At 43.7% G+C, this 24,119-nt stretch overlaps 1 protein-coding gene across 3 annotated transcripts in view; it reads left to right on the top strand.

Annotated features, from left to right (window-relative positions):
• The window catches only part of PLEKHG1 (pleckstrin homology and RhoGEF domain containing G1), a 181,115-nt gene that overhangs the window by 60,920 nt on the left and 96,076 nt on the right, over positions 1-24,119 (top strand). For 2 of the 3 annotated variants that reach the window (XM_043592611.1, XM_043592609.1), the window contains exon 2: positions 17,959-18,464. In XM_043592611.1, the coding sequence (XP_043448546.1) occupies positions 18,057-18,464 (408 nt within the window). In that variant the 5' untranslated portion in view covers positions 17,959-18,056. Of the gene's footprint in view, positions 1-8,065; positions 8,239-17,958; positions 18,465-24,119 lie in introns of those variants that run through there. The other variant, XM_043592610.1, reaches the window with a different exon arrangement.

Consider the following 24,119-nt stretch of genomic DNA (forward strand, 5'->3'; position numbering starts at 1 on the left):
TTCAGCTAAAGGTGAGAAAATACTCTAAAGATTAGGACCGCCCAAAGTGTAATGGACTCTTTGAGCAGGGATCAAATCGCCAGTAACTAACAGGACCCAAGCAGAGACCGGGCCTCTCTGGGGAGCTACTCTTAAGTGATTGCTTAAATGCCAGATAAGGGATTAGATTAGAAAAACTCAAAGTATCTTTCCAATATTGATGTACTGTTATCCGAGGATTAAAATCCATATATCCCCTACTCAAAAATAAACTCCATAAAGGCAGGAATTGTTAAGTGTTCATTGGTGTATCTTCTTGCGCTTAAGACAGTGCCTGGCACGTAGTAGCTCCTTAATAAATATGGCTGAGGCAATGAATTATATCAGTAGACAGCAAATTCAAAAATATATTTCTGGCATAGAGTAGGTTCTAAGCAAATGTGTATTTCATTGAGATGAATCAAGCAGGCCATAAATCAAAAAAGGGCTTAGATTTGACAGTATTCCACCCAGTAAAAACCCGATGGTCAGCATTCTAAGCATGGGAAGTCCAACTGCTATCAGCTTTTCAGACCAGAGGTTCTGGAGTTAAGTATAAAACTGTAGGGGCGTCTGGGTGGCTCAGTTGGTTGGCCTTCCGGCTTCGGCTCAGGTCATCATCAAACGGTTTGTGGGTTCGAGCCCCGTGTTGGGCTCTGTGCTGACAGTGCAGAGCCTGCCTAGGATTCTCTCTCTCTCTCTCTCTCTCTCTGCTCCTCCCCTACTCACGCTTTCTCTCTCCAAATAAATAAATTTTTAAAATAATTTAAAAAAAAATTGTACCAGCCAGGGACCTGGCAAGAAACTGAAGTAGCACAGCTGGTTCAAATGGAGGTTGGTTTTCTTTAACGTTTATTTTTGAGAGACAGAGAGAGAGCAGGAGTGGGGGAGGAAGAGAGAGAGAGGGAGACCCAGGAATCCAAAGCAGGCTCCAGGTTCCGAGCTGTCAGCACAGAGCCCGATGCGGGGCCCGAACCCACGGACCGTGAGATCATGACCTGAGCCGGAGTCGGATGCTGAATCAACTGAGCGCCCCTCAAGTGGAGACTCTAATGAAGGGGTTACTTTATTAACGGTGGTGTGACCAAAGGAGGCAGCAAGGGGGTAAAGCACCCAGAGACTGAAGCAACAACAGGCAGCCCGACACTGTTCTTGGAGACAACCCACAGGGACCCCCAAGGGACACGGGAGCCCAGTGAGAGCCAGAACCATGGAGGCTGGCTGCCAGCAGACCCCTCATCAGCCAGGGCGTGGGACGAAATGCCCCCCTTTCCCTCTCCTCCTGCCTCATAATATCGGGGCTTCTGGTGAGCCAAACCCAGCTTAAAGCCAGCTGGCAGGGGGCAGAGGGCGCAGACCTGGGCAGAGCAGGGCAGAAAAAGATCGGGGGGAGGGGGTGTGGAGGCGTCAGCACATGGGAGATAACTGGCACATAAATTAACTTTGTGCTTCTGCTTTGATTCCACAAGCAATACATATTCATTAAAGAAAACGTAGAGACTAAATCAGTGGGTAATGAGGGGGTCTGCCCCACGATCCCACCTCTCAACCGCCAGTACGAATATTCTGGCTTTTTCTCCTTTTTTTTTTTTTTTTTTTTTCTGTTTTTCTTTCCTGTGCTTGTATAGGATTCAAAGATTTCTATTCAGAATAAACCAAAGTGAATTGGGTGACACTTGTTTCTTGGCCTAATTAGGATTAAACCTGTAGCCGAACAGAGAGCTCTGTTTCCCTTCCTTTGTTCTCGCAACATAAACAAGTTACTTCATGTATCTCTGTGGGAACTAGGAAGCAGGCAAGCGCCTAGACTCACAAAAACTTCCAGCAAATTTGGCTCTCCGCCTGGTTACCAAGTAATTCAATGTAAGACGAAGGATGAGCCCGACGGAGCTCACTCTCCAAGACTGAAAGGAGAACCTAAGTGCAGGCCGCCTCACGGAGCTCGATTTTACCGTCAACGTGAAGGTACCATCCAATGTTAATATCGCTTGAAGGGCAAGGCAGGTTAGGAAAACGGAGCAGGTGCTTATGTATAGTTTCTAGTGGCAGCTGATGCCTAACACTCCTCCCACCTGTCATCAACTATCTAATGCTCGTCCAGTCCCGCTAGGCAGGAACGTCCAGAAGGCAGAGCCAGCGTCCCTTCACCGAGCCAGCACAGAACCTGGTGTCGGCTAGGTCCCCAGCCCAGTGAAGGGGCGTGGTGGTTACTGTTGAAGTCGAGAAACGGTGTGAAGGGAAAAGAAGGGTCAGCAGGTGGTTGCTGTGTGTGTGCCAAAGCTCTAACAGGCAAAGATCAGTACCCACAGTAACAGGTGGGTGTTTAAGATCCTTGTAATAATATCATCTCACTCAGCAGCCCTCACTGCCTTCTTTAGTTAAACAAAAAAAAAAAAGAAAAAAATCCTGGAAGGTAATAAATCGTCGCAACTCTTTGAGAGAAGACTGAGTTCTGCTTTTCTGGAATGGGATCTATCCTTGGCCTTCTATAAAGTTCCGCCTGAATGGGATGGGGCCCGTGACTTGGTGCCGGAGGCCAAACGAATAGCTCATCCCACCCCACTTCAGTTCTAGAAATTAGATCGCCTCCCCGGTAATGAATCCATTTGCTCTGACAGGGTAAGCCCTCAGCCCTTGTGACAGTGAAGGGGGCCTTGGGATTGGGGGAGGAGATGGATGGCGGCCACCCTAAAGGATGGCACTTACCATGGGGAAGATTCAGAACCAGTTCAGAGGAGACTCATAGCTGCTCCGAGCAGCTTGTCTGTGTCTCCCTCGCAAGCCTCAGTCCTCACCTCTGCTGCTTTCAGTAACCGTCTCTCTGAACCCACCACGGCTTTACAGAGTCCACAGGCTAGGGGTGCCGCTGGTGATGTCTACCTGGCTGTGTCCCTCCCTGTCACGCCATGGCCTTACAGCTGTAAGGGAGGGAATGGCTGGCCAGGGGGTTTGTCTCTCTTCTCTGCCAGCATCTGAAATGGTTTTGCCAGTTCACATAAAGGTTATGAACCCCCCACGGTTGTTACTCTGAAACGATAATAGATTCTTTTTTTAAATTATTATTTTGGAAGACAGCACCGCAGGGTATCAATAGAGTATCCAAGCCCTTCCTACAAGTTCAAGTACATTTTTTTTTTTAAAGAGTGTTTTCAAAAGTATAGAGTGTGTTGAATGCCTTTCGTTATGAATGGATTAGATGTGTGTTATCTCCTGGAGAAAAATGTGTCTGGAAGCATACTGCATTCTTAGAGGGATAATTAGTTCATTGTGCTTAGCACAGAGAGTCCTCCCATGGTGTCCTCAAAGATGGGACTGATCTACTGTTGAAAGCAAGAGACTATTTGTAACATATTGCTTGCTCAATATCTAAAAATTGTTCAGTTCAGAAATAACTAAGACTTGATTTCATCGTCTCTGGACAATAAAGACCGAAATAGCCTAATCAAAGAACAAAGTGAAAAACAGAGCTAATGATTGTCCTAGACTCAGAGAAATGAGCCGATGGAGGAACACTCCAGAAACAGCAGGATTTTAGGCAATCTCAGTTGGCTTTCATGGCAGACTGACATATGACCGAGACCTGAAAATATGACTTGATTGCAAGGTAAGGGTGACTGTGAGAAAGTGTGAATAGTACATGTTGTGTGTTTCTTTTCTAAAATTCATATGACCGTGACTCGATACTGACATTTTAGTGCAGTAGGGGGTGAAGAATTGTTTTCAGTTGGAAGATTTGAGTACTGGAAACCATTTATTATTTATAGTTTGGTTTCTATTATTATGTTCAATACTCCAGGACTAACAACAACAAAAAAATAATACCTGCATTTAATTTCCCCTATACGTAAGTGCTTTTGTCTGCCTTACATCTGTACCTTTTGTTAAGAGCAACCACTTTTTAAATTTGTGAAGATAAACTCACGATTAAAATTATTTCACTTTGAAAATCATCTTTGAGAAAGAAAAATCCAGATTAGCTTTTGTGTTTGTTTAACAAAGTATATACTTTGGTTTGTATAACAATCGCAAGGCAGAATTTATGGCTAGTGACATTTTCTGGGTTTAGAGTAGACGGTCTGGAGGAGTGTATATAGATTTTTAATAAACACCTGCAATGCAGAAGGGTGTTAGTACATTACATCTCATTTTCAGGAGGAAGGTCAGTGTATCCTTCTAAGGGACATCAGTGGGGATGTGGCAGTTCTTGGCAGGCGACTGGCTCGAGTGTTTATCATATTTATTCTGTGGTACGCACTCAGAAAAATGTAATCTGCCTTTTTCTATCAAAGAAAAAAGCTCTAATGGGCTAAAAAAAAAAAAAAAACCCTTAAGAATGTTTTGTCCGTGTCCTGTGCTTTAGAAAACGGTTGGTTTCACCAGTTTGGGAAATGGCAAGATCTTAAATCACCAGATAAACAGCCCCCCCTCCCCACTCCCAGCATTTATATTGTTACATGCTGTGTATAAAATATTAGTTGTGGTTTGAAGTACCCCTCGTAACTCCTAGCACCTCTGTATCTGAAAATGTAGGATTGTATTCTAAATCTGCTTTATCCGGTATTGGTTTTAGGAAGCAAAAATCTTCCCTTGCGTTCAAAAAACAGTGTGTGTGCCTTTGCACTGCTTCCTTTCTCCAGGACATTCCTTCACCCTTTGTTGCCCGGCTTCTTGGAGCTGTTGCCTGGCTGCAAAGTCAGCAGAGGACCGCAATTAGGTCAGACCCTGTGAAGTCCCTAGAACCGCACGCTCTCTGAGCCTCCCCCTCTCAGCCTTCCCAGCCCTCCTGGACAGTCCCCTTGTGGCCTCCTTCCTAAAAGACCTGTACGGTTCCTGGGGAGGACGCGGACGTGCACCGGCTAATTCATACTAGGGTAGCAATGACTCCATAAACCCTCCCGGGATAGATTCGAGTGTTCACTGACAACTTTTAGCTTAAACCAAAAGACCTGGTTTCTCATAGCGGAAGTGCACGCCCTATGGCAGATGTCTGGGAAAGGACGTTTTTAAATAGTGGGGCTTTCTGGTCCTCCTCCAATGAGGCCACAAGGCTGGACTGCACTTGGCTCGCTGGCTGGTTAGTGCTGTAGACCTGTCCTGTGGGGGCTGTTCTTCCACCCCTGGGCCCCCAGCCCCGGTGGGGGCTACTGTGAATAGCCCCTGTCCTTCCTAATTGCCTAAGCGAATTAACAAGCAAATTAACAAGAGCTGCTTTCCAGTAAGAGTATATCTCTTTCACCTAACAAGGCATGAATGTGCAATATATCTGCGACCCATCTCTCTGTCCCTTACAAAGAGACTTTGCTGAGCAGAAACAGCCCTTTTCCCTGCTCTTGATATCGGCAAATAAATTCTACAGGAAGAAGCAGCAAGGATGCCAGTGTTTGTGCCTTTTACGTGTCTTGGGATTTATTTTGCTCCGTGCACAGAGGTCCAGCAGGGCACCTACAAGAGCTGGTGCCAGCCCGTGTACTCCACGTGTGGGACATGAGATGAGAAAAACCGGAAAGCAAAGCCATGGCAGAGTAAGGTGGGACACAGAGAGGCCTTGAGAAAACACCCAGGCACACACACGGAGGCTCCTCTGCCCTCAGCTGTGAAAGAGCCTTGAATGGTTCTCCAGGAATGTTCCTTTCCCTTCCCTTTTCCTCTCTGCTCTTAGGTCCCTGAGCCTTATGCTTTGTTCATTTGTTAATTCACTTAGCAAACACTTGGTACTGGGATAAATATAAAGGCAAAAAGTGTGTGTGTGTGTGTGTGTGTGTGTGTGTGTGTGTGTGTTCCCTGCCCTGAAAAAGCTAGATTTTTTTTTTAAGTTAGATTTTCAAAGCTTAGATTCAAAATCCTATGAACCAGCCATGTTTGCAGGTGTGATAGAGAATGATTCCAGTTACTTGCAAGAATTAGGAAAGATCTTTACTTACTAAAACAGGAATCACAGGTGAACTAACAAATGACTAACCCATGGGACCAAATACGCCCTGTGCTGTCACTTCAAAGCTGCCCTACAGGTTGGGTCACTTGGTTAATGCAGAAGTTTACAGACTGCCCAGCATCCACACTGGATACAGTCTTGCTGTAATGTACACAGCATCTCTCAGAAATGGCTTTTAAAAAATGTTTCTTGGCAAAAAAAAAAAAATCCAAGTACAATAATACTGTAGTAGAAAATAAAAGACTTGTGATCTGAAGGTAAGGACCCAAAACACATGGGTCAGGAGAAAGCCAGGAGCCTCTGTATATGTACTACCCCCATCTAAGAATTTAGATGTTTGCATCTTCCACATGAAGATCAAATCTACAGTATAGGAAGGTTCCCAGCTCCGCAAGCTGATGGTCCAGGGTAGAAATGAGACCATTAGAAAATAATGAAATATGAGACCACGTGATACTCTGAGTATCATAAAGAGCCATTTAACAACTGGAAGGTGCAGGGGGCCGGAGTTGCTATGGAAGATTTGGTGGAGCTTGTAAGATTTGAACTGACTCTTAGCTAAGCAGGAACGGAGGTTTTGGGCAAGGGTCTAGGGGACGTTATTTGGGGGGCAAGAGATATCACTGTGGAGCTCAGTATGGAGGATTAAGAGAGTCCCCACAGCCCCGGGGAGGACCCTTCCTCACAAACTGCCTTTTCAGCATCTGTGATTTAGTGATTTCCATCAAACTGGTGAATTTTGTGGAAGAGAAATCATTCTAAAAGTTGTCCTCTGAACTGACGGATCAATTTCCATCAAAATGGCTTACTTAGGTGGCCTTACATAGGTCCTGCCTTATTTGAAAGGAAATCGCCATTAAAATAAATTATCCTATTATGTTGTTAGCTTAAAATCATATAATAGGTCTGATAGAAATATCTGCATTAAAGATGCTCAGCTCATATTATTTTCCATGACCCCAAACGAATGCTTTAAATGGAACTTCTATTTAAAGGATTTGATCTTTTGAAATAGTGTAGATTTCCGTGTCTGTACGTAGACATAATCCATAATTTGAATTTTAGCTCTCTGGTGCAGTCATATCAGTTTTCAATAACAGTTTGTATTTCTGAAGACCCTTCATCTAAAGAACTCGATATCTTTGTCAAATATGAACCTTTTGGGTCTTTCTGTAAAAATACACATAGCATTTTAAGAAGGACAGATGGCCTTATGGAAACTGAAATCCAAAATAATTTGAAGTTCTCTTGTACTAAAGGGTTGGAGTCCGATCATCCTGTCTTTGCTACTTCATATTTATGAATTATAAGAATTCTCTAAGAAATGCCTTTGAGTTTACATTTTCAGTGGTTTTCTTCAGATGGATTTTTAAGTGCTTTTAAAAATTTTTTTTAATGTTTATTTACTTTTTGAGAAAGAGAGACAGAGCACGAGTGGGGGGAGGGGCAGAGAGAGGGAGACACAGAATCCGAAACAGGCTCCAGGCTCTGAGCTGTCAGCACAGAGCCGACGAGGGGCTCGAACCCACAAACTGTGAGATCATGACCTGAGCCAAAGTTGGACGCTTAACCAGCTGAGCCACCCAGGCGCCCCAATGCTGTTTGTTTTTTTAAATGAAACTTAAATAGATTCATGTTTAACTCTGCCTACTTAAAACTGTATTAAATATCTTGTTAAAGGAAAGGAAACGTCCAGACGTCTTCCCACTGGGTGATTCACTGCCACCTGCAAACTTCACTTGAAAACTTGTGTTAAAGATGTGTCCATTTACTGTGAAACACACTTATAATTCAGGAAGTGAACTTGAAAATATCAGAGCTCCAAAGATCTTGATTCTTTTGTGGAATTTAATGAGAATGGTAGCCGGAGCCAGGAAGGTGAAGCCCAAGCAGCTTTAGGCGAGTGTGGCTTGTATTTGATGTTCACAAAAGAATGGCTGTCGCAGGGTGTTGCTCAGCGAAGTGTGCATTTTCAAGTTACCCACAGTGGTGTCTATTGTCCTGTTTCTCAATTGAATGATGTCATGTTTCATTTAAGGCTCTTAGTGATGCTGAAGTCTGTGGTCTGCACACTAGGGGGAAAAAGGCAGTGAGAAAGTTGCAAATCAGGTTTTTGTAAAGCCTTTGTGTGTTGGGTTTTGAGAGATAAAAGCTGACTCATGCAATATTTCTGCGGAAGGAGCTGCACGGACTAGTAAAGCCTTCTTGTTTTACCTGACTGAGCTCCCAGTGAGGTCACTGCATCAGCTGAAGGCAGACGATGCGGCTTAGCCTGGGTAAGAGCACAGGTAGGTGCTAACCGTGGAAGTGTCCAAAGAGCCGATGTCCTCTTGGAGCAGCCAGAGACCGGCCACTGCGGTGAGAAACTGTCGCGGGGAGTTGGGGGGCGGGAGGGAGTCCTTCACAACGCTGTGCAGGGACAGTGGCTTGCTGGGATATATTACATCTGTTCTGTTATAAATGCGATGCATGGAAAAAAGTTATCCAACCATGGAATTAGTCTGGAAGGTGATTTTTTTTTTCCTTCTCCATCTGAACTGCAGTGTCTTAAATGGTTGTTGCCTTGTTTTGGTTTGGTGTGGATCTTTCCTTAAAGTTAGGTGGAAATGTCCAGAGAGCTGAAGTTTGTGATTCTGGGGAGAAAACTAGAATCCCAGGTCGTTGTGTATGGAATGCCCGGTCTTTTAATGTGCTTTCTTTCTGAGGTTTGTTGCAGGCTGAGTGGGGGTGGGGAGATAAAGGTTTGCAAATTTTACGCTTAGCAACTAGCTCAGAAATTTAGTCTGAGTCTAGAGGGACCCAAAGTTGACTAAGTAAATGCAGTTTCCATTTTGAGTTTTTATTGGCAAGAAATACTTTTATTAGGAGGAATAATTGGGGAGAAGGAGGCATGCAGTGTGTTCCACACTGTTGCACATTGGATTCTGATTTTATTTGATTTTGATTTAGTGATGGTAATATATTTGCAAGGATATATTCAGCATCCTTTTTCATTAAGAAACATAAAAATCAATTACTTCGATATAAAATATTTAAGTATTTCATACAAACAGGTTGTAGTTTTAATGTCCTCACATAACTTTTTTCAGATCGTAAAAGTAATACACATATGGAGGAAAGTGATATTTACAGATAAATATCAGAGGAAGAAATCCTCCATTTTCCTACTTGGTGAAACCAGTGTTGATATTTTATTATACACCACCTTAATCTTTTTCTAATGTGGATAATAAAAAAGTGGCATTTTAAATTCAAAACTGGAATCATATGGTACACATGTCTTAGAAGCCACGCATTGTACTAAACTGTATATTATGATGATTTTCTACGCCCATAAGAATTTGAAAGGACATGACATTTAATAGTTTCATATTGTACCTCCTAGATGGATATATTTACTCAGATCTCTGTTGTTGACACTGAATTCTCTTCCTCTTTTTCTCTAAGAAAATGTTTAGTGTACTTTGTGGAGGGATTTATTTACTCAGAGTGCTATTGTTAGTCCCTTGAATTTCCCCTCTTCTTCCTCCTCCTTTATCCCCCCCAGCAAATGTTATTTACCCTAATGCCTCCCTTTCAACTGTGCAGAGATGTTTTAGGAACTGAGTGTGTTCAATACCCGACAGAGCCTTAATGTACAGCTATCATTGTTAGTTACTGCCCTGAAACTGATATTTCCATCCTAACAGGAAGGTGCTATTCAAAGTGAATATAGGAAGTGAAGCATAGATTATTATTTAATCTAAATTAAAAGTAGAGACTTTTAGCCTTGGCAGAGTCGATGACATATATTTCATCAGCTAAGACCTGACATTGGTAGGATCTCGAAGAAAATTGCTACTTTGCAGTTACTGCTTATGCTGTGATTCCAGCTAGGAATGGACTTGCTGTTTATTTCAGGGTTGGACTCATATCCCAAAGGTTGGATGAGACCTGAGGAAATCATGCAGTCCAGCCACCTAACTTATACGTGAGGAAACCTGAAACCCAAAGATTCTAATACCAACCTTGGTGGTACAGAGCCCGGGCAGAAATGCAAACCCTCCAACCAAGAGAGGAAGTGTTATGTCATCACCTAATTTCTGGCTGGTCCTCTGAGTTCTTTCTATAACACACAGTTGGGTATATAATCAGTCCTTCACACACACACACACACACACACACACACACACACACACACACTATGTAGGCCCTTTGGCACATTGGAACCATGTGCTTTATGTAGGGAGCTTATGTTTAAGTGCATTTCCTGATCTCTAAGGTCCTTTTCGCCTTACTGTTTTATGAATCTATATCCAAGTACAAGGAATAATGGGCTAGAAATCAGAAACCGGAGTCTCTGCTCCACAGTTCAGCTTTGAGCATTCTGTTAATTTTTTTCACATATAAAATTTTAAGGAGTAATGACACATGTGAATGAATGTGGAGGCTTTAGTTCGTTTTGATTTTTGCTTTTTAAGGGTAATTTTGATGCAGAGTTAGACCAGTGGCATATTACGGTAAAGCTAGTCTGTTATAATAGAGACCGTTCCGGTTATCTCTTGCTGCATAACAAATCATTCCAAAGCCTAGTGGTTTGGAACAACAGCAATCATTTGTAATCTCTCAAGGTTTTGTGAGTCAGGAATTCAGGAGAGGCTCTGCTCTGTGGTTCTCAATCAGGGACTTGTGAGGTTGCAGTCAGACATAACAGGGCTGGCTGGGGTCAACTCGAAGGCTTCTCACTCACGCAGCTGGTGCTGTGGCTGGAAACACGCAAACAGAAGGCACTGGAACAGCTAGGGTTCCATAAGCATCTCTCTACATGCCAGTGTGGTCTTACCACGTGGTTTCTCCAGCATGGCAGCTTCAGGATAACCAGACTTTTCTGTATGGTGGCTCAGGGCATGTCTAGACCCAGTTTTAATGCAAAGCGCCTTCTGCCCTCATGTTCTACCATATTCTAGGGCCCCGGTGTCATGTTCGGGGTTCAGGCAAGGTCCCTGCCACATCTGGGTTCCAGGAGGAAGGGAAAGAATGTGGAGGAGGGGCACCTGGGTGGCTCAGTCGGTTGGCCCTCTGTCTTTAGCTCAGATCATGATCTCAAGGTCTGTGAGTTCAAGCCCCGGGGTCTGTGAGTTCGAGCCCCGGGTCGGACTCTGTGCTGACAGCTCTCAGCCTGGAGCCTGCTTCAGATTCTGTGTCTTCCTCTCTCTCTACCCCTCCCCCTCTCACACTCTGTCTCTCTCTCACTCTCAAAAATAAATAAACATTAAAAACAAAATTTTTTTTCAGTTCTTTATTTGTTTTAACGTTTATTTATTTTTGAGACAGAGAGAGACAGAGCATGAACAGGGGAGGGGCAGAGAGAGAGGGAGACACAGAATCTGAAACAGGCTCCAGGCTCTGAGCTGTCAGCACAGAATCCGACGCGGGGCTCGAACTCACCGACCGTGAGATCATGACCTGAGCCGAAGTCGGACACTCAACCGACCAAGCCACCCAGGCGCCCCCCAATTTTTTTTTAAAGAATGTGGAGGAATGATGGTAAATGTTTGAGAAATGGACCCCCAGACAGGCACTTCTCACTTCCACTGATGAAGAGAACTTGACCTTCACACTGTTATGTATGGTGGGAAGGTTGGGAAGTGTAGGCAACAGGAACCCTATTCACTAAAGAAGGGCATGGACTTTGGTGGATAACTAACAGCCCCCTCTCAAACTGATTCAGCCCAACCTCGTAATCTCCTTCATCTTCCACACTAAATCACCATAATAAAAGCAGACCTTAAAGGTAAAAACAGCTGCATTTGTATAAAAAGCACAACCAAAAACACCTCAAGCAAAACTGGCAAGCTCTTGCCCTTGAATGTAGAAATTCTGGAGTCACCACTGAGCTGGGGTACTTTATCTATTAACTGCATTAACTATCCTCTTAGTTTCCATTGCCGGCATGGAAACCCTTAGTAAATTACCTAAATATTTAGTATCAGACTTTACAGCGTGAAAGAATCTTTGTTTTTGTTTTCTCTTTCAACCCCTCGCCTCTTGTTGGAACAAGAGAATTTTGCAAAACATCTTTTCCCACTCTTGATCTTCTTGTGCAAATACTTAACTGCCTCTTCAGTGGTAACATGATATTTTAAACTCTGTATTGGGGGAAATTTTTTTAATTTACAGAAGAGTTTCAAAGATCGTCCAGAGCTCTTTGACACCTTTCATCCAGCTTCCCCTCATAACCATATGCATAACCCATAGTACATAGGTTAACACTAAGAAATTAACATGGTAGTTTGATTTTTTCTTACTTCTTTATTACCAAAGAGCTGCAGATAATTATGACAATCGAGTTACCTGGAATGAATACTCTGAGCATTAAGGAACATGTGGACTTGCAGTTCTGCCCTTAATGCAAGAATCACACTGGTATTTTAGAAAAACCCAGAGGCAGAAATTCGTGTTGCTGTCTGGTGGCTTTTATCCACTGAGCTATCCACTATCTCAGAGGTGTACACGGGAGAACCATTCTCCTCAAATACCTCGTGTTGTCTTTGAGATACGTAAATGTGTATTTCTTATAACTTCGACTCTGAAAAGTTTTTTTTCATTTGTTTTGTTTATATACAACTTTGAGGCTTTACCTAAGACTGGCCCTGTATTAAATGACTTGGCTGGCTGAAAGAATAACTTCTTGCTTATACTTTAGTGTCTCTGTTGGTTTCCCCTTTGTGAGAAATTCACAGGCAGTATAATACGGAACCACGTCATTTTAGTTATTCATTGGTCTTGAGCGTAACACATTCTCTTGATTTCCATGACTGTCCTGCCAAGGAACTCAGCCTAGATGTTTGAAGTCTAGAATAGCAATGAGCAGAACTCGGAAATCCTGATCACGCTTCAGCCCCCATCGTGCATAGGGCTCTGTCTTGCCTTGTAAAGCTCCCCGTGGGGGTTTGTGACCGGGAGTGGTCCCCTGTGGACCCATCAGTCGCCCCTGCACCATGTAAACATGGTCACAGGAAGCCTGGGCTCTACTTGCCATGGAAAGTCCTGCCTCAACCCTAAATCAGCCTGAGCAAGTTAGAGCCAAGAAGTGCTGCTTTGGATTCTAGCAGTGACATTCCAAAGGAGAACAATTAAAATAATGGAAGTTTGAAGAGCAAACAAAGAAGAGCCAAGGAATTAAAGTTCTTTCACCTAGAAACAATTAGACAGAGACTTCTCATGATGTAAAGTGTGTGAGAGCATATCTACGTGGGGCTGCGATAGCTTTTTTTTTTCTTCTTGAGGATGGCACAAGAAGAAATATTTTATGTTGATGGTTTTGAGGCTGACAGTACTTGGGGCTAGAAGCATCATTAGGACTCTGGGGTGCCTGGGGGGCTCAGTGAGTTAAGAGACCATTGATTTCAGCCCGGGTCATGGTCTCACAGGTCATGAGTTCGAGCCCCACGTCGGGCTCTGCACTGACAGCTCAGAGTCTGGAGCCTGCTTCTGATGCTGTGACTCCTCCTCTCTCTACCCCTCTCCCACTCACGCTCTGTCTCTCAAAAATTAAAAAAAAAATTTTTTTTTTAAATACTTGTTCTATATTTAAAACAAAAGAATCATTAGCACTCCAAGGCCCTCAACATGTGTGTCCACCAGCACTACCTCCGGGTGTATCAAGGGTCAGATGAACCAAGACCCTCCAGGCAAGTAGAACCGGCTTATTTTAGGATATTCATGGTCAAAAGACCCGCTGACATGGGCCATCAGCAATGTTGGGCAGGTTCTCAGCAGGTGCTATATAATAGCCCAGTGTTTGGGTTTTGGTAAGAAGGAAGAGAGGTTATGGGAAAGAAAACAAAGCAGCACGTTAGCCAAATGCTAAGACAACCTGTCAGCATCTCTCACTCAAGACGGAGGAAGCAGCTTTCGTGCCTTACAGCTTTGTGTCTGGGTGTTTCTGTGTATATGGGACATCAGCTACCCCCAATATCTAGCGCACAACGACTGTCTTACAACTGTTTTTCTTAACTCGTAACAATATGGTGTATTGATGAATGGAGGGGGAGAAAGACAACCTTGGAGTGTTATGCACCTCTCCCTTCACTATTATTGAATAAAGATTGATAAAGCGGTACATTTAAATCTTCCAGAGGAATCTCATGATCTCGAAGACTTCCAGATCATCATTGTCCAACTAAACTATAATGCAAACCCCCTGTGTAATTCGTAATTTTCTAGTAGCAAGGCTAAAAAAGGCAAAATGAGAGCAGTGAGAATCATTTTTAAAAGGTATTTTAGGGGCGCCTGGGTGGCGCAGTCGGTTAAACGTCCGACTTCAGCCAGGTCACGATCTCGCGGTCCGTGAGTTCGAGCCCCGCATCGGGCTCTGGGCTGATGGCTCGGAGCCTGGAGCCTGCTTCAGATTCTGTGTCTCCCTCTTTCTCTGCCCCTCCCCCGTTCATGCTCTGTCTCTCTCTGTCCCAAAAATAAAAATAAAAAACGGTGAAAAAAAAATTTAAAAAAAAAAGGTATTTTAGCTAACCCATTTTCCCCAAATATTATCGCGCCATGTAAGTCATGTAAAATTATTAATGCGGTATTTAGTCCTTTTTTGTTTCATCCGAAACCTTCAACATCTGGTATATGTTTTACACTTCCAACACATCTCCATTTGGAGCGGCTGCATTTCAAGCGGTCAATAGCCGCGTGCGGCTCCTGGCTATTGTGTTGAACAGTCAGCTCTGGAGATAAATATCAGTAGTCAGTTTGCTGTATCAGGAAGAATAGGCCAGACAGGGTGGAAATGTTAAATTATTTTGAGGGAGGTGAGAACAAGACGAGGCAGTTTTTATGAGGTCCATTTCCTTAGGTGTGGAAACTATAATTATCTTCTAAGCAGTGAATCAACATAAAAAATGTTATCCATTAGCAAATGTAGTCTCATATTTATACACCATTATATGACCTAGCATTAAGTGTTTCACTTCTGTCATTGGTAATTTTGGAAGGTGTTTAATTTGAGGTAGTAAACTTGGTTAAATACTACAGATACCGAATATCTCAAATAGTCTCTTTGAAAAGAGCCCGGTCGGCAGTCTGAAGAATACGCTGGCCCGGTGGCCTAGAACACATAGCCTGGTATTAGCATATAAGAAGGCTTAACTGGAACAGGACCAATTCATGCTGCTATGTACCCATGGGGCACCTGGGTGGCTCAGTTGGTTAAGCGTCCGACTTTGGCTCAGGTCATGATCAAGCATCCAACTTCATCTCAGGTCATGATCTTGTGGTTCGTGGGTTCGAGCCCCACATCGGGCTCTGTGCTGACAGCTCAGAGCCTAGAGCCTGCTTCAGGTTCTGTGTCTCCCTCTCTCTATGCCCCTCCCCAACTCACGCTCTGTCTCTGTCTCTGTCTCTGTCTCTCTCTCTCAAAAATAAATAATAAACATAAAAAAAAAAAAAGATGTATCCACGAAGGGACCTGTTGACCCGAGTTTCCCTATCTTTGAAAGAATAAAAGGCACTGTTATCCCTAGCAGCCCAGCATGGACTCCTCTGAAGCATCTGGCCACTTTTGTTCCCCTTTAATCCCTCAGTCCCGGTATTGGCGCATCGAAGTAAGTAAAGAAGTGAGTCTCTATTGTGTTCATTTTCACCAATACTGATAATGGATAGCTGCCAAGAGTTCCAGAACTGTTCAATGTAGTTTTCTATACCGGAGGGAAGGTGTGTCCAGTTATGGAGACTAGGTTGATCTGGACTTTTCCAGATGCCCTGGCTTACATGTACAGTATATCCAGCTTATTTTTGGTACGAAATCATTGTTGCCTCATTGGACCCTTGGGACCTTAAAGAATAATCGTATACTGTACTTCCCAAGTTAGTGCCCATTTTTAAAGTGAGATCAACCTCATGGTTATGATTATGGTTAATCAGATGATTACGATGGCTGCCATCATAAGGGGAAGAAAACCTTGATGAGTCTGCTTCTACTTCCAACTGCCCAGGACGTTATTAGCACCAGTCCCAAATGTGGGCAAGTGCCCTTTGCTGTAAGCACACCTAAATGCCTGGCTGATTCTTGGATTTTTGCCCCACTCAAGTTGGTTCAGGCTTTTTAGGGCAAGTGCATTTTAACTACCATAACCAATCCATGTTTTATAGGCCATAAAGTTGTCCTAGAACAAGCAGAAAGAGTATTGCAAAAGCTTTAAAAATTTGTGGCAAGCTTATACCATGTGGTAGTGGTTATGCTGATAAATTACTCATTTCCTACACATTTCTTACCATTTCTTCTTGCTGACCCAATTTAGTTCTTTTATTTTATATTTATAATATTCGCATTACACGTTGGCACTGATATTTGCTGTAAATATAAACTATCTAGAAAAACTCGGGATATTGAAGGATACAGAGTTGATGGGATTCTTTACATTCTAGAAATATTGCTACCAGCTGTTTGACAGTCTTTATTATAGAGTCAAACCAAATTCACGTTCCTTTTAAAAAATGATTATTAATCTAGATCCTTCTTACTAATGTATGTGTGTCTTGTTATAACCTTCTAAACATAGGTTGCGCTCATATGTTTTCTAACAAAACCCGTACACATGGATCCTGCTGGTAAGGTCACCTGCCAAAATGAAGCAAATGTCTTCATTCAGCATGCTCTTTACTGCAAGGTATATTGTTCTGTAAACTTGGGATCTCATTAGGGGGAAACAGTGTTCGTCCTGCCTTCTTGCAAACAAAGAAGATTGGAACTTTGTGTGTTTCCCCAAAATATCTTCTGTGAGTTTCAATTTTGTGTAGGGCCTCAAGATTTAAATGCTACATATATTAAATGACCTTTTGACTTTGCCATTAGATATTCTCTTCTTAATGCTGTCTTCTAAACATTAACAGCCCCATTTCTTTAAAAATGCATAATTTTTCTCATAGCCGAGTTTCTATATTACTTAATTGTATATTTACACTGCCGTGTTATCTAACTTTGGGGGGGGGGGGTTGTTGTAGTTAATCAGATGTACTCTGGGGGCGCCTGGGTGGCTCAGTCGGTTAAGCATCCCACTTCAGCTCAGGTCACAATCTCGCGGTCCGTGAGTTCGAGCCCCGCATCAGACTCTGGGCTGATGGCTCAGAGCCTGGAGCCTGCATCCGATTCTGTGTCTCCCTCTCTCACTGCCCCTCCCCAGTTCATGCTGTGTCTCTCTCTGTCCCAAAAATAAATAAACGTTAAAAAAAAAAACAAATATACTCTGTCATAGCATAACTTCATATACACCCCAATTACGATGTCAACTTTCAAGTAGAGATTGAGAGAAATGTCGTGTTGAGAGAGGAAGTTTGAGAGAAAGTATAGGTCTTAATATTTTGGCTTTCCTTGCCCAGTATTAGAAAAGGCTTATCCACGCAACATTTTTTCTTTCATGCTGTCTCCAAGTAAAATGTAAAATTGTCAGCATCTGTTAAATAGTGATGACTGCAGGAAGGTGGCTTAAACTGTTGTGGAATTAGAGTGCAATACTGAAAACATAGAACAGTGTTGCATAAAATTCCGTAAGAATCACGGAGGGTGTGTTTGAAGTAAGAATCCCTCGTGATGCTTGTTAAAGCTATAGAGTCCCTATGCCCTGACCGCGGAGCCTTTAATTTAGTAAATCTGGGCGAATCCGCTTGCACGAGTTGTTCCAGGTGATCCCACTTTGCCGCGGTGGATGCAGTGCTTCTCGAGCTTTCCCGCGTACGCCAGTGGCATTGGCATCTTGTTAAAATGCAGAGGTCGTGCCCCAGGCTCTGCATTTCTCACCTGCTCCCAGCTGATGCTTTAGAAACTCAAACTTTGCAACTCAACCGCCCAAGGGCGCCTTTGCGTTTCCTTCTATAACGAATTCACCACCTTTCTACTTCTGACCGTATATACATTTGGGCAAGGCTTTAACCGCCTTTAAACCTTGTTTGATACAATTTTAAAATACGTGCTCACCTTGTCCTTTTTCTTTCTTTTGTTCTTTCCTTCCCACCCCCAATGACTGTAGATGTGCACCAGTTAGGTCTTGAAGTGCCATCAGCTGTAGCAGAAATTCCAGATCCCAAGACCATAGCCAGGCATCCCCGCTCCCAGGAACTGAAGGCCATGGAGCTCTCTGACAGTGACCGCCCCGTCAGCTTCGGCTCCACGTCGTCCTCCGCCTCTTCCAGGGACAGCCATGGCTCCTTCGGCAGCAGGATGACCTTAGTTTCGAACAGCCACTTGGGCTTGTTTCACCAAGATAAGGAAGCCGGGGCCATAAAACTGGAGCTGATTCCGGCCAGGCCGTTTTCCAGCGGCGAGTTGCAGAGGGACAGCGCCGCCGGGCAACAGAACGCCGACGAGGGCGACGAAGGGCAGCCCCGGGCCCAGCGCAGAACGGAGGCCAACGGGGCGACCCAGCCGGGTGCGGAGTCGGCCACCAGCCCCAAGCTCCTCTATGTGGATAGGGTTGTCCAGGAAATTCTGGAGACCGAAAGGACTTACGTGCAAGACTTGAAAAGCATCGTGGAGGTAAGGCGCAGTTTTTCCTTCGGTTTTGGTCTTTCAAAGTTGGTCACGCAGGAGAAATATGCTTGCAAAATAAAGAGCAAAGCTAGGTATCAGAGATGCGTTGTCTCCCAAGATGCAGAAATAGGGTGAATGTTCCAACGATCGTAACTTAAGAGGAACCCGAAGGCCATACGCATTGTGTTAAAATCCTCTTGATAATTTGCATTAACGCGCTAATGATGTGTTAGAAGCAAGACTGCTGGGACCAGTGCACCCCCTGCCCCCCCGCCAGTGCATTATGGTAGTAACTCCTACACCAAAGAGCTCCAAGTGCTTCCCAGGTGCCAGAGCACTTTAAGTGCCCTGACCTGCAGATGTCTGGGGTAGTCTGGCTGAGTCCTTCAGGCTATCTGCACCTTAATCACAATTATCTACTGGTGTCTGGGAGCTTCCCAGACCGGACTGATCCCTGTGTCCCGCCTCCAGAGATTGTGATTTCACGGGCCTGGGGTATGGCCCAGGCAGAGAGATTGTGGAAGATCCCCAAGAGATTCAGGCGAGCTTGGGAGCCTCTGTTCGATGCTATTCTCTATTGGCTGGTGTTGGGGGAAGGGGGTAGAGGGAAGGGAAAAACCGTGGGCTTTATCTTGTCTCAGGCATTTACTTTCTGGTCACTTTTATTACAAACAAGTTTGCTTAAATTCTTTGGCTCCGTGTGAATTGAGCTCAGCTTTATGGGCCAAACCATGTACTCTGGAGATTGAGTTATTAATTGACTTTGACTTCTAGATCGTTTTTTTTTCTTTTCTTGTTAATTTTTTTTTTAATGTTTATTTTTGAGAGAGAGAGAGTGTGTGTGTGCGAGCAGAGGAGGGGCAAAGAGAAGGAGACGGAGAATCAGAAGCAGGCTCTGCACTGTCAGTGCAGAACCCAATGTGGGGCTCAAACTCATGAACTGTGAGATCATGACCTGAGCCGAAGTCAGACGCTTAGCGACCTGAGCCATCCAGGTGCCCCGATTTATAGATAGGTGCTTAAGGATAAAGTAAAAATTACCAGAGCAGCACAGATGTTAACTCCCTGTCAATTGATGATTAAAAATATTAATATTTCCAAGGCAAATTTATGTCATAAAGCTATAGCCACTTTCCTTCCTGGTAATATACCAAGTTCTTTCCTTTGCTAATACCCACTTCCTGTTTTAGACTTTTTAATCTAAAATGTTTTGGAGTATAGGAGAATATTTGCTGAGGAGCAAATTCTGCCCCGAATATATGCGTTCTTAGAGCTTTAGAAGAAAATTCTGAGGCATAATTGTGTGTTGAGTTCCATAAATGACAGAACCAGACCCTGTCTACTAAAAATAGTTATGACATAACTTCCCGGTAAAAATAGAAAAATCAATTGATGCTCAACCAAAACAATATGTGATACCAAATGTAGAATCCACCAGGCCAATTTCCTTTTTAATTTCAGCAATGATGTCATTTGTACTTGAGAAGAAATACCTGTGAAATTGCCAAAAATTTTGCAACCTCTCGGGAAAGTCATGGCTGTTGAAGCTTTCTTTGGTCTGTCCTTTTTCTTTTGCTTCTTGGAAATCTTTTCACCTGATCAAAATTCACACACCAAGAAAGAAACCAGTAGTTACCGCACTGGTGTTCAGGAACACTGTTATTTTTTCTGAGACTGGTTGATAAACTTTAGTGAGAGGAGATAGGTAAGATCTGAACACGAAAGGACCGATGAAGACAGAATATTTTTTTTTTTAGTTTTTAGTTTTTAATGTTTGTTTATTTTTGAGAGAGAGAGAGACAGAACACGAGCAGGGGAGGGGCAGAGAGAGGGAGACACAGATCCAAAGCAGGCTCCAGGCTCTGACCTGTCAGCACAGAGCCCCACATGGGGCTCAAACTCATGAACCGCAAGATCATGACCTGAGCCGAAGTTGGATGCTTAACTGCCTGAGCCACCCAGGCGCCCCTAGAATATTTTTTTCTAAGAAAGTTTCAGTAAAAGTTCTATTCCAAGCTGCCCAGATGTTCTTGCCTTTTTTTTTTTTTTTTTTTTTAAATCAGTGAATTAACCATGTTTTATACTGGGCTTTGGTGGAGTTTTTCTATAAAGATCCAGAGAGTAAATATTAGGGTTTCTGGGCCCTAAGGTCTCACAACTGCTCAGCTCTGCCCTTGTAGCTCGAAAGCTGCCCCAGGCACTATGTCAACGAGTGGGTTTGGATTTTCCAGAAAAACTTTAGGGTCAGGCTTGATCCAGGGGCCGTCGTTTGCCAGCCCCTGTTTGAGGCTCTGAGCTTGTGCCTGTGTTTCATTAACTCTAAAATAAGGCTAATATCTACCCGCCACCCAGCATTAGTAGAAGAATGAGAAAATACATGAAGAGTTTGTACAACAGGATGTGGCACGTGGTAAGCAGTCCATAAAAAGGAGACTGTCATCCTCACCGGCCTCCTCCAAATTTGCTGGGTGAGAGTGGTCGTCATTTAACCATACTGTGTCTTACCTAAAGTCTTTCCCCAAAATGAACAGATTGGTCCGTTTGCTGCAGCAGAAATTTAATGAGGGGAAAAAAAAAAAAACCTTTACGCGGTGATTCCAGTATTATTGTTTTGAATGCAGTTGGATTGTTTCCGGTGAATCCACCTAAAATCTGAGGTAACACATAATTAGGGAAGGGGAAGGGTGAAGAAGAATGCTGGGAGGAAGGGCACTTGGGGAAGAAAAGTCCCGGACAAAGTGGGAGGCACCCAAACAGGAAGAAGTAAATGATGCTTTGTTCTGGAATTCACCAGAACGCTTTCACTTCTGTGCCCTTTCCACCTAGAAAAGGCCAGACCCCCTTTAGGTGAGGGACTCCGCGTCACAGCCTGCTCTTCACGTACTTTTGCTAGGTGACTCGCTCTGTTTCTCCAGATCACAATTTTCACAGAGCGGTTTAAATGAATGGTTAAACTCATTGTATTTAGTTCTTTCCTCAATGAAGAATAACCAATTTTTTTTCCCACTTACAGCACCTGTGCCCAACAAAGACTCTGAAAATCGGTGTTCTTTTAAGATACAGAGTCAGTCTGTTTTCCTCGATCCATTTCTATCTTCTTGTTATAATTCTGTAGCCGGCTTCTCTAATAATCCTCAATTTTTCACGTGCAGAATTTAAAATTTTTTTTTTTTAACGTTTATTTTTGAGACAGGGAGAGACAGCATGAATGGGGGAGGGTCAGAGAGAGAGGGAGACACAGAATTTGAAACAGGCTCCAGGCTCTGAGCTGTCAGCACAGAGCCCGATGCGGGGCTTGAACTCCTGGACCGCAAGATCATGACCTGAGCCGAAGTCGGATGCTTAACCGACTACGCCACCCAGGCGCCCCTCATGTGCAGAATTTGAAAATGGGAAAAGGGCCACTTGTTAACCACCTGCCAATACGAGTTCTCACCACACCTAAGGGGCAGAGCTTGTGACTTGGCTCCTTCTAAGCAAGAATTCTTTCTGGGGGGGAGGAAAAGTCCAAACATTTATAGAGATACGCGTCAGTCACTTTTCAACCAGGCAGAAGCACCTTTCTGACTTTCTGCACTCTGCGTGACTGATTCCCGTCTAACTAATGTGTTTCGACAGCCATCCTCAATGGCTTCCTCATTTTTCCCTGTAAAATAGCACATTTTATCTGTATACCACATTCGTACATCATCCCCACAGCTCAGGTGTAGATTTGTTTTAGGATTTTTATAAATGGAAACCTTTTTGGGAAAGATCGCTGATATACACATAGATTTCAGAGACATTAACACAGGGACGCCTGGCTGGCTCAGTCAGTGGGGCATGTAACTCTTGATCTTGGGGTTGTGAGTTCGCGCCCCACGTTGGGTGTAGAGGTTGCTTAAAAATATAATCTGGGGGCGCCTGGGTGCCTCAGTTAAGTGCCTGACCTCGGCCTAGGTCATGATCTCACGGTTTGTGAGTTCAAGCCCCACATCGGGCGCTGTGCTGACAGGCTCCGAGCCTGGAGCCAGTTTCAAATTCTGTGTCTCCCTCTCTCTCTCTCTGCCCCTCCCCCACTCACACTCTGTTTTTGTCTCTCTCTCAAGAATAAATATTTAAAATAAAATTAAAAAAAAAAAATCTTAGAGGGGCGCCTGGGTGGCGCAGTCGGTTAAGCGTCCGACTTCAGCTCAGGTCACGATCTCGCGGTCCGGGAGTTCGAGCCCCGCGTCGGGCTCTGGGCTGATGGCTCGGAGCCTGGAGCCTGTTTCCGATTCTGTGTCTCCCTCTCTCTCTGCCCCTCCCCCGTTCATGCTCTGTCTCTCGCTGTCCCCAAAATAAATAAACGTTGAAAAAAAAAAATTAAAAAAAAAAAAATCTTAGAGGCATTAACACAATGTACTTTGACCTGTTTAGCCTGGTCCCCAATATCCTCAGAGTGGCTTATTTCGGAGAAGATATCCTTCCAAACTTATTTAGGTAAGAGAATTCCCAGATGTTGGCTACACCTTGCAAAGGTTATATGCCTCTCTTTCCCATATGTAGAGCGATTGTATTGATCCGAAATATATAGGTCTTTTTCCTTTCCCGTGCCAGTTAGAAATCCATTTCTAATTTTTTTTTTCCAACGTTTATTTATTTTTGGGACAGAGAGAGACAGAGCATGAACGGGGGAGGGGCAGAGAGAGAGGGAGACACAGAATCGGAAACAGGCTCCAGGCTCCGAGCCATCAGCCCAGAGCCTGACGCGGGGATCGAACTCACGGAGTGCGAGATCGTGACCTGGCTGAAGTCGGACGCTTAACCGACTGCGCCACCCAGGCGCCCCTAGAAATCCATTTCTGAATCCCTAGTTGCTTCCTGAAATTTTTAAAAATGTCATTGTACTTACTCCTGCTGCCCTCTCTTTCTAGCATTCCTGCCCAGATCCTTCGTTCCAAGCCCCCTGCCCCTCCCTCCCCACCGCAGCTTCTTTGCCTGACATCCTGGTCATCTAAGTTTGTACACTTGACATTTGAGAGAGAAAAAGAGGGAAAGAAAGGGACATGAGATCCAGACTCAAAAGAACAATGGAGCTGTACTTTCCATTTCTGTATATGGCTTCTAATAGCATTCACAGGTAAGACGAGGTAATAAGAAAGCAAGTTTTAAAAGCTGGAAGTAAAGTAGCCACTGATACAATTTGTGGAGAGATAGAAATCTGTAGTTGGAAAGTAGACAGTAAGGGCCTCTTTTCATGTTTAATGGAGCCTTACAATGACTGAGAAGGAACTCTCATAGGTAGAGGGGGTTTCTTTAATCTTCCTAAATGATCTATAACAGAGCCTTTGAAAGCCTCATAAGATTTGTCCCCAGATACAGTTTACGGCCTGTTTTAACCTTTTAGGAAAGTTTTTAAATAGTTCATAATGCTGTCCAGTTAGAAGTGAATTCCCTGCTACAGAATGTCACCTTTGAACTATAAGAGATGCTACATAATATCATCTTGGGGGCCATCGAGGACATACGTATTTAGTGGAAAAAATGAATAAAATATTGAGTGTGACATCAGTTTATTTTTTTCTATCCTATCCTAGAGAGCTACATTTTTTTTTTCAAACACCTTTGTCCACTGTGTTAAAAAGCCAGTGAGTATCACACCCTTAATGTTTAAGACTTAAAGAGCCGAAGCCTTAAGCA

This window comes from Prionailurus bengalensis, chromosome B2 (genome assembly GCF_016509475.1).
Source record: "Prionailurus bengalensis isolate Pbe53 chromosome B2, Fcat_Pben_1.1_paternal_pri, whole genome shotgun sequence".
In the NCBI taxonomy this organism is placed as follows: Eukaryota; Metazoa; Chordata; class Mammalia; order Carnivora; family Felidae; genus Prionailurus; species Prionailurus bengalensis.